We start from the raw sequence: 15,410 nt of genomic DNA on the forward strand, positions 1-15,410 counted from the left end.
ATTTGTTTTAAAGTATGTCTAATTTAAGCCAGTTGATTGATTCACTTTTCTTAAATTTGTTTTTATTGCATTTTTAAAGTTTTCATCATTATGTAGCTTACTTATTTAATTCTGAAATTAATAATAGTTTTGGACCAAGGGATGGGGACATAAATTTTTGGACTTGTTGGAAGCTATTTTGTGTGGGCAGCCAGTTTGACTGCCTAATATTTGACATAAAGTTGTGCTTTGGGGGAAAATATAGTATTTCAGTAAGAGGATTCTGAAGGGGGGAAAATACCTTTAATCAGTTAACTTGTTAATGAGTTCCTAGGATGAGTTGTAAAGCCCTAAGGAATGGTAAGGAAGCCTGGTTTGGGGAATAAGAGTGAGCAGATTAGCAATGTAATGAGAACATTAAAGGTTCTGCTGTCAGTAAGCATACTGGTCATATCTGCACATCATGCTTAATGCAGTGCGGATGAGTTTGCCATGTCATCTAGGGTTACCATAGTCTGAAGAGCAAAAACCCGAACCCATTCGAGACACCCCCACCACCATCTTGCATCTCCATTGCTCGCCCCCTCCCCCCACTGACCCATTTTTTACCCACCTGCTCCCTCCCACCCTCCCTCCCTCCCTTCTCTTACCTTTGCTGTCTTTGGCCCCTGCTCAGGAGATGCTGCGTCTCCAGATGATGGGAGGCTAAGTGGCCCCGAGAAGGTTGTGCCAAGCCTGGCAGCTGCCGGAAACATCACAAGGCCAAGTACAACCCTAACACAGATAATACTACTACTAATAATAATGGTCATAATAAACCCCCCAAAACCAGGCACTTCATGTAAAATGCAAAAATCCACCCAGATGGGCGTGCTGCCCCCCCAAAAGAGGACATGTCCAGGAAAACCTGGACGTATGGCAACACTAACTGATTAGTTTAACAGCTTTATAGCCCATTATTTGAAATTAATCCTTGTTACACTGCATTTGTACCTGATGGGAACCCATAAACTGTGGCTTATCATGCATGAATGAGTCTGCTTTATGCACTCACACAGGGTGGGGGGGAGAATTAAAATCCCTGACTTGGTGTTAAATCTAAACAGGATGGTAGTTTGTTTGACTCCAACAAACCATAGTTAGTAAGCCAAGGTTGATTCTTGACTCCTGGTTGTAGTTTGGAGTGGAACAGACCATTATTCCCTGTTGAGAGCTAATCCTCAGGCTGTGAACGTGGTTTGTTTTCTCCCTGTGCAAGCAAGGAGGAGTGAAGCAAGTACAATTCACTCGTGTGTGGTAAGTCATGATTTATGACTTACCGTGAAGTACAAATGCAACCTTAGTGCAAAACATAGTCAGTAGCCACAGACAACCTGACAAACCACAGTTAACAAAAATGGAAGGCAAAAGCTTCCAAACAACCCCCAACTGCGGGGGGGGGGGGGAGACTGGAGGGTAGAGCATCCAAACCTGAGACTCACTGTGGCATCTTCTATCAACCATAAACATGGCCAAGAGCTCAGATTTCTTACTGTAATATTTGTTATAAGTGGTAGTAGCAAAATGTGTATCTCTTCAAAGTGCTGCAGTTTTTGGCATGGAGTATTATACCACTAATCAGATGTCAGTTTTCATAGAAAAGAACAGTGAAGGTCAGAAGCATTGAATTTTAGTGGAAGACTAGGTTATGTGTGCCAAAAATACTGCATACACTCAGCTATGTTAAGAAGCTTATTTCATATTAAGAATAGCCTTGGGAAAATATTTTGGTCAGCCAACTACAGTTAAGTTGCATATGATTGGATAACAATATGATTTGCATATTTTATTGGACATAGATGAAAAATCTATGGTGCAGTTGTTAAGCTTCTTAGGTGATACTCTGAAAGCCTAATCCACAAGGTGTGAAAAACCTTAAACTGCTATGTTTATAAATCTTCATAATAACAACCTAAGAAATCATGAGAGTTGAAAAAACACAATGAAGTTGCTTTCCGGTCACGTCACAAGTCAATGGTGGTAGCTCCTCGCTGCTCTCCACAGGCAGTAAGGAGGTTTAGGCAGGGAAAAGCCAGGATTTATGAGGCAAAAATCCTGGCATTGTTCCCTAGTGGGGTCTGGGGAGCTCACTGCATCCTGCTGTGCCGCTCAAGCTTGTGTCTACCAACTTGAAAGGCAGAGCGGGTGCGACCTGGGCGTGTGTCCCTCCATGGACGAGCCTCCGTCTCTGGCATGATTTGTGGTTGGTTCCTCCAAAATTCGGACAATTGGCATTAATCAAGAGGCGCTCCTGGACTGACATATGCCAATAGACTGCAATCAGTTAGCTGCCCGAATGACTGGTCTTGAATCTTTGAAGGTTTCTTTGACGTTTTATTTGAAGCTTGAGAATCCTTACAACAGCCAGGAAAAAAAGGGAGTGGACAAGGTACTTTGTACTTTCTTATGGTTTTCAAGTGGTCTCCTTTTTCCCTGTCCTCCCATGCATAATGAAAAGGACATGTGTAGCCGCTGCCATGTTATTCTGTTTGTTATTTCGGAAAAGAGGGGGGAGGCTTTTGTCTATGCTCAACAAGGAATTTTACAAGGTTTTACTATGCCCTCCCCCCTCGACCGATGCTGAATAGACTTTATTTAAAATTATTCATGGACTGTTGTTGGAGAAATGCAGTGGGAGAAAAAATAATGAACAGATGCGGTAAAGAGGCTGAATTTGAGAAAAGATCTTGCTTTTAACTTTGTGCTGAGGAAGAACTCCAGAGCGGAATTTTAATGGCGGAGTTTGGATATGCACTTTGTGAGTTATTTATGACTGCAGCTCGTACGCTAATCTGTAAACAGCAGAAGGAACGAAATGTAACTTTGTATCATCCAGATAAACACTGCAAAGAACTGAACGATGGAAGATAGTGATTAACTCACCCAGCACACCAGGTCTGGAACAACAATATATAGGAAGGACCACAAAGGTGAAATCGATCAATTATTTATAAAATGTTATGGAGGTGCTATTTGTAAGGTGAAAGAAGTGGCAAGCTGGAAGAATGGTTTAATGGCAAATGAAGGTTCTCAGCTGGACTTAAATAAGAAATGATGCGGCTATGCACTGAAATGATGACGATCGTGAGTTTGGAACAGGAGCAGGAAACCTGATTTTAAGAAATTGTATGAAATTAATTTGGTTTGATTTGTAATAATTTGGAAAATTAATAAAAATAATTTGGGGGGGAGGAAAAACAATGAAGTTTTCTTCGTGTTTCTTTTACTTGCTTTTCCCCCCTCATGTTTTCTGTAACATTTTCAGTTTAACTCTGCAGTCATAAGTTATAAATTTCAGCATGCTGGCAGGGGTGATGAGATATAAGTCCTAATGGGTTGAGAACTTTGATCCAAATGTATCACTCCAAACCACTCTTATCTGGTAGCTCAGTTCCTCCCCAGGCCACCTCCTCTTCTTCCCCTCCCCGTCACACCTCTATTGACCCAACTGCACACTCTCCTTGAGTGTTTTTGCCTGGCTAGAATGTGTCCGTGAATTCTGATAACCTTGCTTCCTTGGATGGAGGATAGAGAGGGGTGTGTGAGAGCGTGTGTAGAAACTAACCTAATGTACAAAGGTAGTATGTTACCATTGTTACCATTTCCTCTGGTTCCACCAAGCACTAGAAGGGAATGTAGCCCTTGGACTGAAAATATTTCTCTATTCTTTGGTGTAAATCCATTGTTGACCTGCAAAAATATTTCTCTGGGGGAAATTTTTCCAACCAGATCAATGGGATCATCATGTCAAAGGCAATAAATCTTATTCCCCCGCCCCAATGTCCTTGCCCCCCCCCACACCTTAGTTGTTGAAGATTAGATATTATTGTCATTTCATTCTGTAGTAACCCTCCCCGCTCTATATGTGTGTATGTGTTGTAATCTGTGCCTACTGTAAAAGAACTTTGCTGCTAATTACTAAGATGGAGATCACCCAACCCCTGCTCCAATTGTCATGCCCCTTGTCCTCATCATTACCATTGTCAAGTCCAACAAAAGGGATAGTGATCAGTCTCTGCGCTATTTTCTCTCTACAATTCAGAGCAGGAAACATTATAGAGGGAATGATTTTGCTTTTCTTGTGCCTGGGGGTGTAGATTGTCATGGTATCATTGTATCAAACTGCACCAGTGCCTCATCCTGTCTTTGCTCTGCCTTGAAAAGAGCAGGATAGAGTTGAGTCAGAGGACAATACATGCAGGCTGACATCTGCTCTCCAGAGGACAGTTGTAGCCACTGTTGACCAGGCAGCCTATAGATTACAACATTGGTATAAAATTCATGGAATTATTATAATTTCCTGTTTTAATTCTTTTTAGGAAGGTGATATGCCAATTCATGAGCTTCTTAGCCGTTACGGCTATGATGGTACTGTGCCACTACCAGAAGAGGAAGAAGAGGAGGAGGAGGAGGAGGGTGAGGGTGAAGATAATGATAACAACAGTGGGTGCAGTGGAGAAAATAAAGTGAGTTAGACTTACTAATTTGAAAACTTGGTCTGTGCTATTGTGTGCTTCCTATCGTGTGCTTTTGGCAAGCTAGCATATCTGTTCCTTAAAGCTGGTATTATTTAGTGAAGCTGCTGTAGAGATGAGTATTTAAACTTGGACTGTGCTTTTGGTTGCTAGTTGTGTGTGTGTGTGTGTGTGTGTGTGTGTGTGTGTGTGTGTGTGTAGGTTGATAAAGGCCAAAAGGGAAAGCTGGAACTGACTGCTGCAATAGGACTGTATCAAGGAGGCATAGCTGTGATTGTGTGTGCATGAGTGCATACTCTCTCTTTTGACCTTTGAATTTATTTATTTCATAACATTTATATACTCCTTGATTATAGAAAAAACCTAAAGAGCTTCTGCCTTTAACTAAGGACACAAAATGTACTTGCTTTCAAAGATTTACTTGGGGTGGAATGGACACTGGAGTCCAATTGTTGAGTTGGATGGGACCCCGAGGATCATCTAGTCCAACCCCCTGCAATGCAGGAATCTCAGCTAAATCCCTAAACTCCATTTACCTGGGAATAACATATGAACAATGAAGAACCTATGTTTGCTTACATTTAAATGACTACGTTACCTTGATGCTTCTTTCTCCAAATCTCCTTAGTTCAATCAGTAGTCTGAACTTCAGACTAATCTTGGTTTCTGGGGAAAGTGAGTGAGGAAGGATGTAAGCTCAATATCTACTCCTAGTTTCATTTTAGAGTATGATCTGAGGGTCAAGAAATGGGTGAACAGTCCCAGAAAGATCTGAGTGTAGTGTAATGCTGGGGCAACTAGCCTAGGGCCTCATTAGGCTGGCCTGGTCTGAGAGGTTGGCCTACCAGGCCATTTTCTTTCTTTCTCATGCCTGACATCATATATGACATTTGGGGCAGAAATGTTGGCTTTCCTTCATTAAATTTCTTTTTTGCCTAAGGAGCCCAGGGCGGCAAACAATAAAGTGACCATACAATAGAACAAAAACAACCCCACACAAAACCATATTTAAAACACTTTAAAGCATTAAGAAAAACTAAAACAAGTTCAAGCTATGGCTAAATGAAAGAAGAACTTTTTGAATTTGTCCGTCTTTTCTGCCTTCTTGCACAGTGATAGAAAAAGGTGCAAAATTCCAAAAGTGTTGACTTATTTTTGATGCAGAGAAAGAATCAGGAACACTCAATTTCAGACTAGGGATTCAAAGGAACATTTTTCTTTTGGATCTTGGTTTGACCTCAAGCTGGAATTCGAAGGAAAAATATTTCAGTCGTGATGGAATTTGTAGTCCAGCGGTATATTGTCTACCCTGCTTTAAACTATTGAGATTAACATTATGGATAGCACTAAAGCAAGCTTATATCATGAAAACAAAAAGGGGCAGTATATATATTTTCATTCATTCAGAAATTTATTTGCCACCCATTATAACAGTGTCCTCTAGATAGTTGATCACAAACACATCTCTCATTCTCATTCCCATTGCCAATAGCATTTACTGTTCAATTCAAACATGCAGTTAGGTGGCAAATTCCATGACTTATTTCCATATTAACCTTTAAAAAAAAATCTGTACAACATACTACAGGTTAGGATAGTGCAGAGAATCATGCAGAAAGTTTACCCAAGAAAGAACACTTGGTTACTGAAAACTTTGCGTAATATTTTGCCATCAGAGTTTTGTCTACTAAAGCATATTGTCTTGCCCCTTTTGCTCCATTACCTGTGATGGACAGTGCTTTATTGCTTTGGTGATGCTGTGGAATAAAGAACCTTAAGTTTTCTTTAGAACATTTTGCCCCCACATTTTTCACAGTAAATAATGCAAGTAAGACATTGCTGGTGTAAAGAGATACTCTCAGAAAATTTCTTTCTGGGACTCTGCTGCAATTTTTTCTTTTCTTTGAGTGCCTCCTGAGGTTCATATTCCAGTCTTGGCAATTTCATCTGAATGTTTCGTGTTTTGTCAGGAATTGCAGAAGCTTTGACAAATTGTATAACTATAACTAGATACTCCAGGATAATTGTCTCAGGGGGAGTGGAGTACTAAATAGATCTTGTGCTTCTGACTAGGTGGTTAATGGGAATTTGTCTCAGACTTTTAAGAAACCTTAATCTAAACAAATAATCAGCTTTCTCAATTTTTCAATACAAACTTGCAAAATACAGTGGTACCTCAGGTTACAAACACTTCGGGTTACAAACTCCTCTAACCCAGAAGTAGTACCTCGGGTTAAGAACTGTACCTCAGAACAGAAATTGTGCGCTGGCGGCAGTGGGAAGCCCAATTAGCTAAAGTGGTACCTCAGGTTAAGAATGGTTTCAGGTTAAGAACAGACCTCCGGAACGAATTAAGTTCATAACCAGAGGTACCACAAAATAGCTCACATCATTGTTCATCTGTATGTGTCTCAGGACAGCTTGAGTGATTGGTGAAAAGCTATAGGGAAAGACTATAAGACAAGTTATAAGTATTAACTGAACTTCCATTGTTCTGTTGTTGTCATGTGTCGTGTTCCTCTGTGGCAGTGAAACATCTGGTATATAACTGAATAATTTAAGTTGAAAGAAATTGACTTAATTAGTAATTGAGGGCAATGAAATGATTAGTGTTATGGTTGGAGCACAGGTGGCAGAAGTTTTAGAAAGTATCCAACCTAACACAGAGCCCATGTTGCAGTGCAAGTGATGGCAGGGGAAAAACAACCTACTTTTCTGCCACCATTGCATCTGCAAAATTGCCTGGCAGAAGAACTGTCCCAGGTGGAGAGAGATGAGAATTGCTACAAGCACTTCTTGTTTAGATTTGTTACATGCCCTGCACTGTCAGGTTACAGTAATACAAAATACAGCATTAAAACTGCTTAAAACAAATTGCAATCAAAACTAGCATGGCTCCTAGTAATGGATACTTTTCAGTTACTTTTTCCTGCTGACATGGCAGGCAGCTTGACTAGTTGAGGTTTACCACTTACATGCTCACTGCTTTCCCATTTGAGGGGATGGGGACCAGGGCTGCGGAGGGAAAGGGGAGTAAGAGAAAATTGCCTCCCTGTGCCCCTTCATGGAAGCCTCCACTGGATCAAAGAGCTTCTATGAATGGTTGCAATTGGAAAAAAACCAAAGGCTAAATTTTTTTGATTTGAAAGACAGTTAAATTGACCTTTTAATCTACTTCTTCATGATGCCTGATGGGTGCCTATTTTTATATGTTTTATTACAATTACTGTATATGTGTGCTTTAAGTTCTATTTTCTCTCTCTGATTATTTGTGTGGGGTTATTGAGTTCTTGTTTTTATTTTGATTATGTATTTTGTGCGTATATATTGTGATTTTATCCTGTGAACTGCCCTGAGACCTGTGGGTATAGGGCGGTATAGAAATTTAATATATTATTATTATTATTATTATTATTATTATTATTATTATTATTATTATTATTATACTCTGGGTATGCCATTCTGTATTTTAGAGGTGACCAAAGCCTTTAAGAGATGGCATAGTTCCTGTACCTATGGATAAGTCTCTCTTATAAGTCAACTTGATCTGTGTGAAAACTGGATTATTTGGGCAAGCTTTCAAGTACGTTCTAACATCTCATCTAGACATGCCATGATTTAGTATCTGGATCTGTTCCATGCTGGTTTCTGGTCTGATTTTGGAATTGAAATTCTGTTGGCCATTCTGGTGGATGACCTGCACCGGAGATGGGCAGAAGGAGTGAAACCCTATTACTTTTCTCGGATCTGTCAACAACCTTTGATACCATCAACCATGGTATCCTTCTGAGCCTCCTGAAGTTGATCATAGGCTGAACTAGTGTGATGCATCTGCAATACATGAATACAGTTTTAGACTGAACCAAGTCAGAGATTTCCAAAAATTTGCAAGGCACAGGAAGTAATGGTTACAATTTTATTGTGCAGTTGTCAGAGCTCATTTAGACTTCTGTTTCTAGCTCTGGGCACCACAGTAAGAAAAACTGATACATTAGAATGTGCTTAGAGGATGGCAGCATGTAGGAAAGGTTGAAGGAACTGGGTATGTTTATCCTCCTGAAGAGAAGCCCAAGGAGGGATATGATAGCCCTCTTCAAATTTTTGAAAGTCTGTCATGTGCAAGTGGGCAAAATAAAATGTTTTCTCCTTCTCCAGAGGACAAGATTAGAGCTAATGGGTTTAAGTTACAGGAGAGTAGATTCATGTGAACATTATGAGAAACTTATTGACAAGTCAACAAAAGAATCAGTTGCACAAATCAGAGGTGGTAAACCTGAGACCCTCCCATCACCTCTGACCATTGGCTCTGCTGGGTTGAGCTGATGAGAGTTATAACAGACCTCCCCAAACTCGGCCCTCCAGATGTTTTGGGACTACAATTCCCATCATCCCTGACCACTGGTCCTGTTAGCTAGGGATGGTGGGAGGTTCTAGTCCCAAAACATCTGGAAGGCTGAGTTTGGGGGTGCCTGAGTTATAGTTTAGCATCTGGAGAGTCATACAATAGTCATCCCTGGCGTAGGGGGTGGTATTTGTTTCCTTATAGGAGGTCTTCAAGCCGAGACTACCTAGCCATTTGTTGTTGTTGTTTAGTCTTCGTGACCCCATGGACCAGGGCACGCCAGGCACTCCTGTCTTACACTGCCTCCCGCAGCTTGGTCAAACTCATATTCGTAGCTTTGAGAACACTGTCCAACCGTTTGTTAGGGATGCTGTAAATCTGGATGCCCTAGGTCAAACAAGGGATTGGACTAGATCAGTTTTTGCCAACATGCTGGCTGTGAAGGGCACTAGGTTGGTGAAGTCTGTGTTAAATGGAACCCCTCAAACTCTAATTCTGTAATGGTGATGATGTTATATTACATTATTTCAGTAGTTTTGCTTTTTCCTAGATAGATTGTCTCAAAGTGGTGATTTGCCAGCTAATGAACAATACAGACCCACCCTCAGTTATCCATCCCTAGTTACTTCCAGGTTATACTACTGCAGTGCTGTCTCTGTTGGTTTTCCTTTAAAGAAAGCCTTGAAAACCTCAATTAGTAAAAAATGCAGGGCCAGATTGCTAGCTGGGGATGAAAGATTGGAGCATATTCCTTACTTCCCATCCCTAAATCTGCACTTACAATTGCCAAAAGTAGATTTCAGATTGCAAGTTCCCCCTTTAAAATAACAACATATTAGCAAACCATAGCTCCTTTCCTTTCCTTTTTCCTTTTCTTTTGGCTTCTTCAGATTTAAGCATTGGTTCTAGCCTTTAATGACTTGGGACCAGGTTGCCTCAGGAGCTGTGTTGCTGCAGAAGTTTGCCAGATATTAAGATTAACATCAGAAGCCCTTCTTTTGGTCCTGAGTGGGGATGTGACAGGGCCTTTTTGGTCAGTGGTACTGTGGAATGCCGTCTTTGAGCAGCTCTGCTGTGCCTCTTTCAGTTTTAAAAAACATGTTAAACTTCTTTTTTCAGTGTGCAGCTTGTGTATGATTTTAGTCTGTTAATCTGCTTCATTTTTCTTTTCCACTTGGTTTTTAAGGCATCACTTCTTACTGTTATGGGTTATGATGCACTGTCAATTATACCAATTTTATTTTGTATGTTAACTTGTGTAAGTAGGGCAGAAATGATAATCGCTGCTGTCTTGTTTCGTTGTTTGTAAGGAGGAGGTCATAAAGGATTCATCTGGTCAAGAGGATGAGACACAGTCCTCCAACGATGATCCGGTGCCCTCTGCTGTACAGGAGATAATTCGCCCACGGCGGTGTAAATACTTTGATGCAAGTATGTCTTTTAAAGTATTAAGCATTGTCATCTAAACTTGTTTTCAGACATTTTAACAGCTCTTGTAATTTGATCCCATATAAGTATTTGAGGATTCTCATACCAAAAACTGAATGAGATAAGCCTTTTCCTTACTTCCCATAGCTTAAGTACTCTCACAAGTGCCAAAAGCAAGTTTCTGCTTGCAAGTAATAAGGTGTAATTTTGTTTGTGTTCTTCCTTTTTAAAAACAATTATATAGGCACATTTTAATTATTAATTAATTATTTTAATTACTAATTATTTTAATTATTTTGTATGTATGCTCTTTGGCAAATATTGGAATTATTAGGAGAAAATGGGGGGGTGAGGGGCAGGACTGTAGTGATGGTTAGTAAGCTGTGGAAAACTCATCCTATTTAGATCATTCCTAGACCTTGTAAGATGCATTGTGTGGATGTTAATCTTTTGCTGGCACTTAGTGGGGATAGGAACGCTATGAAATGATGAAACGATTGGAGATTTTGGGCCAGGTCATAAATCTGTAATATACATGTTGGCTCCATACATATAAGGAAATAGCTAGAAATTTAAACATTTATTTGGCAAATCTGGTGAGAGGCAAAGGCAGTGAAGTGAGCCTTTTCTAGTTCCTTTCAGATGTCTGGAAGGACTTCAGCATCTGTGTTGGGACATGTGGAAATATTTTTCCCCACATTACAATCAGTTTCTCCCTGCCCCCCAGCCCCAGTAATGTTAGAAGCTGGCTTCCTCAGTTTTAACCACCAAGATCAGTGGTTCTTGTTTATCAGACTTGGATACGTAGAGGATTCAGAACATGCAGTTGTTTGATTTACAGAAAATGAGGTGCTTTTCTGAAGGTTGAGGTGCCCCTAGCTTCCATTGGAGAGCAGGGTAAGGAATGGGAAGCTTTTGTAATGCTCCTCTGACCCAAGCCCCATTGTACAAGTGGCTGTCCTTGCACAATTTCTGGTGAATCTGCCCAATATTTATTTAGTGGCCTCACTAGAATTAAAACATACTGTTGACAGCAATCAGAACTGTGTTCTTTTATAGTAATTGTCACTAGTTGTTTGGCTGCTAGCAAAAATGGTTTCAGCAATATGGGATGTAATTTTTTTAAAAACCTTTTAAAATCTATTTCAAACTTTAAAATTCATGCTTTCTCTGACTTTGCATATGCAGCTGTTCTTTGGTAAATACATTGCCATGGTGTTCACAGATATTTAAATGACTTTTTACATTTGTAATCTGCTTGCTTCTTACAGTTCTTTGTATTACTCAGTAAGGAGATCTCTGCCACAAGTCGTCACATAGAGTTGGTTGTGACATCATGTCTCAATGCCCAATTAACTTTGAGAAAACTGTCTCTAGGATATACTGTATTTGAAGGAATGCGACTCAGAGTAGCTATTAACATTTAAGCAAAAGTTGTTGGTTTTTGTATATAGACAGTGAAATAGAAGAGGAATCTGAAGAAGACGAAGATTATATTCCTTCAGAAGACTGGAAAAAGGTAATACTATATTAGCATATGTGGCTACTATATAAATAAAGAAGGTATTCTAGAACATTGTGAGTGCCCTTTGGGTGCAGGCATCACAGGGTTTGGAGCGATTTTCAGCTCCAGCTGGTGTGCCCACTAAGGCCATTTCTGGAATGAGACAGCCTCACCACAGTTCTGCATGTTCTGGCCACCTCCTGTTCAGACAACTGTAGTGCCCTCTATGTTGGTTTGCCCTAGAAGACTGCCTGGAAACTGCAGATAGTGCAGGATGTAGCTGTAGGAGTCCTTACAGGCAGTTATGTGCAATGTTATGTAAAACCTATTCTGTGGGATCTGAACTTCTTCATATTTGTTACCAGGGCCAGTTCTTTGAGCTTAAACTAATATATAAAGCCCTTCACGTCTTGTGGGTACACATTTGTTGAACCACCTCTCCCCATGACAGCCCACACTCTTGAATTTGGCAGAAAACCCTGCTGGTGGTCCAACTCGCAGCTGCAGTTCACTGAGTAGAGACCTGGCGCAGGGCCTTATCTTTAGTGGTGCCACCGTTATTGAACTCCTCCTCCTCCTAGCCATATCTTTAATGGGTGCCCACTGCATGTGAAGGGCACTTGTTCACATGAACATATGAAGGGCATGCCTGATTCTTAGTCTCAATTTGCGCTGTTGAATTGATTGTTGTTGGTTATTTGCTGTTATTTTTATTGATGGCATTTGATTTGCTAGATGGAAACTGCCTTGGGGTTATTTATTACTTTTAAGTAATATATAAGAAGACAAATCAACTGTATTGTGAAACATGTTTTTCTTGGCAACTTCTGCACCTTTGTGTCACTTTAAAAAATGGAAACAATATAACTCCACATCTTTTTATCATCTTTATCCAATCTGAAAGCCGCACACTGAACAATTTTGACAGATAATTGACTGTTCAGAAGGGAACGTTGCTGTCACTTCATAGCTTGTCCACAGGTTAAATGGATGGTGCTACCTCAATACAGAGTACTTACCTCATTAAAGTGAGGTAATTTTCTCAAACTGCATTTTCTAGTGATTGGGTGCATTCATAGTGTGTTAAACCTACATATTTTTTAATAATCTATTTTTTAATCTATGTATGATAGCAACAGATGGGTGCTCAATTACACTTCTGGTTATTGTGAATGTGTTTTTTTATATAGGAAATCATGGTGGGCTCCATGTTTCAAGCTGAAATTCCAGTTGGGATATCTAAATACAAAGAAAATGAAAAAGGTAAACTTTAATTGCTGTTAATGCTGTGGTGGTAATTTGATCCAAATTAAGAGATCTGACAAATTTGAGGTAAAATGTTTAGAGGGAAAGGTGGCCACTGAGGTTCATGATTGAGGTAAACTTTAGCAGTTCTCATAATGTTGCAATGTGATTATCACATTAATTCCATTGGTAAAAGTTACTATCCATTTTATCATGTTAAAAATGGTAATGAGAAACAAGCTCATGACCTAATGAATCTCTATAAGAATCTTTATTTTGGTTACTGGAAAACTGCTGTGTAAGGAATATTTATTTATTTAGCCAATAGTATAATTGTATTCAGCTGAATTTCCTGGACTGGAACTGACAGATGAAGTAACAGCTATTAAGACTCTCATAGTCCAGGGCTTCATCACTGGGCAACACCTGCTGATCTTGTAGCGTTTGGCTCTGGTGGCAGGTGCTGGGGAAGCAAAGATGTTAGAAGTCTCAATCCCCAATGCTTTTTGTCATGAATGATGAGTGAATACTTACTTTGTTGCACACAGCTTCCCATCAGAGCAAAGTGATAGAACTGAGTTGCCCATTTACAAGAGTTAGACTTTGCATAATGTCACCAATGAATATATATCCTTCAAGTTGCCGCCAATTATTAGGGAACCAGTAGAACTCAACTCTTCAGGTTTGCCAGCTTTACAGCTCAGCCCTGTGTTATCTACTCAGAAATAAGTCTGTTTTTTTCCGAGAAAACCATACATTGTGTAGAATTATTGACAGAAATGCTGTCAAGGAAGTCTGTTTAGCATTTTGGCTTGTTTTGGAGGTAAATGGAAAGAATTTTGGTAGATAGGTTTAAAGGTAGATGATGTTAAGACAATATATAATGTCTTGATTTCTCTAATTTAGTGTATGAAAATGATGACCAGTTGCTGTGGAATCCAGATTACTTGTCTGAAGAGAAAGTGATTGAATTCCTTAATGAAGCCTCTAGACGAACAGGTGATGAGAGAGGAATAGATGCAATTCCTGAAGGATCTCATATTAAAGACAATGAGCAGGTATTTAAGACACTTGGAACTCTTAGTAGCTTTAAAATTCCTGGTGGTTATTTTGTTGTGTGTCACATTATACTCCCTCATCTTGGCTGCCTAATGTTTTTGAGTGGTGCAGGATTCAGAATTTTATATGTATTTGGAAATATGAAATCTATGTTCCTTACCTGGATAGCTCAGTGGGTCAGAGCATGGTGCTGGTAGCACCAAGGTTTCAGGTTTGATCCCCGTATGGGACAGCTACATATTCCTGCATTGCAGGGGGTTGGACTAGATGATCCTCAGGGTCCCTTCCAACTCTACGATTCTATGATTCTACAGCAGGATCTAGCTTTGTCTTAACACTGGATTTTAAAAACAGAAACAACTGATTTTGTTCCAGTGTTTTTAAACAATAGTTGAGAAGATCATAATTTCTTCCTTCTTTCCCAGGCATTGTATGAATTAGTAAAATGCAATTTTGATATAGAAGAGGCACTAAGAAGATTAAGATTTAATGTAAAAGCAGCCCGAGGTATGTATATTTTTTCATTAAAAATACCTTTCATGAAAACAGCCAATTTAAAAAGCTTCCTAACATTACAATCCCATTAAGAGCCCTTTAATATATCAAATATATATCTTCCATCCATCCATTATTTTAGAGATCTTAAAATAATTCAGTTTAATATTTGTGGTTTTAATTTTTTTATTGTAAATGTTTCAGTGAAACAAAATAAATGAAAAAATGCAAAAGGAAATGAAAGGTACATTAAAAAATTACAATAATTTAGTTTACTCTTGAGAGTTTTCCTACCCTTCAGGTGTACTTATTAGTTACTATTATGTTGATTTGTAGCTGTTTGACTGATGGAACCCTAAGAGTGCACATCAATGGTTCCTCGTTATTCTTGGAAAATAATGACAAGTGGGGTGCCATAGGGTCTGTCCTGGGCCTGGTGTTGTGACTTGAATGAAGGAATAGATGGGATGCTCATCAAATTGCAGGTGCCACCAGAGTGTTGTACGTGTGCCCCTTAGGGTACATGAAAGGGATTCAAAGGGTGGGCAGCATAATTTTTTTGTTTTACTTCATCATAGGTTTTTTTAGCTGCATAAAACAATTCAAATATAAAATAATATTATTAAAACTACCCCCAAATTACATACGCCTGAGAAGGTGGTGCAGTGGTAAGACAAAACTCAAAAGGCATATACGATTATTGTACCTTTCGGAAACGCTGCCTCAGAATATAGAATCAGCATTCAAAATGGCTTTAACAGGTTGGAGAACTGGGCCAAAACTATCAAAATGCATTTCAGTAGGGACAAATGTTTAAGGAGGATATCAAAAAGCTGGAATCTGT

The 15,410-nt window shown here is 39.5% G+C and overlaps 1 protein-coding gene and 1 long non-coding RNA gene across 5 annotated transcripts in view; both read left to right on the plus strand.

Annotated features, from left to right (window-relative positions):
* MIER1 (MIER1 transcriptional regulator) overlaps positions 1–15,410 on the plus strand; it is a 37,656-nt gene that overhangs the window by 13,410 nt on the left and 8,836 nt on the right. For 2 of the 4 annotated variants that reach the window (XM_083743091.1, XM_083743092.1), the window contains exons 4-9: positions 4,338–4,484; positions 10,146–10,266; positions 11,718–11,782; positions 12,958–13,030; positions 13,919–14,070; positions 14,497–14,578. In XM_083743091.1, the coding sequence (XP_083599217.1) occupies positions 4,338–4,484; positions 10,146–10,266; positions 11,718–11,782; positions 12,958–13,030; positions 13,919–14,070; positions 14,497–14,578 (640 nt within the window). The remainder of the gene's footprint in view (positions 1–4,337; positions 4,485–10,145; positions 10,267–11,717; positions 11,783–12,957; positions 13,031–13,918; positions 14,071–14,496; positions 14,579–15,410) is intronic. The other 2 variants (XM_083743093.1, XM_083743094.1) reach the window with 1 other exon arrangement.
* Positions 643–3,173, plus strand: LOC310846518. Its single transcript, XR_014565375.1, has 2 exons — positions 643–1,152; positions 1,441–3,173. It is a non-coding gene; the product is annotated as an uncharacterized lncRNA (long non-coding RNA).

Source organism: Podarcis gaigeae (assembly GCF_964106915.1).
Source record: "Podarcis gaigeae genome assembly, chromosome: 6".
Lineage (NCBI taxonomy): Eukaryota > Metazoa > Chordata > Lepidosauria > Squamata > Lacertidae > Podarcis > Podarcis gaigeae.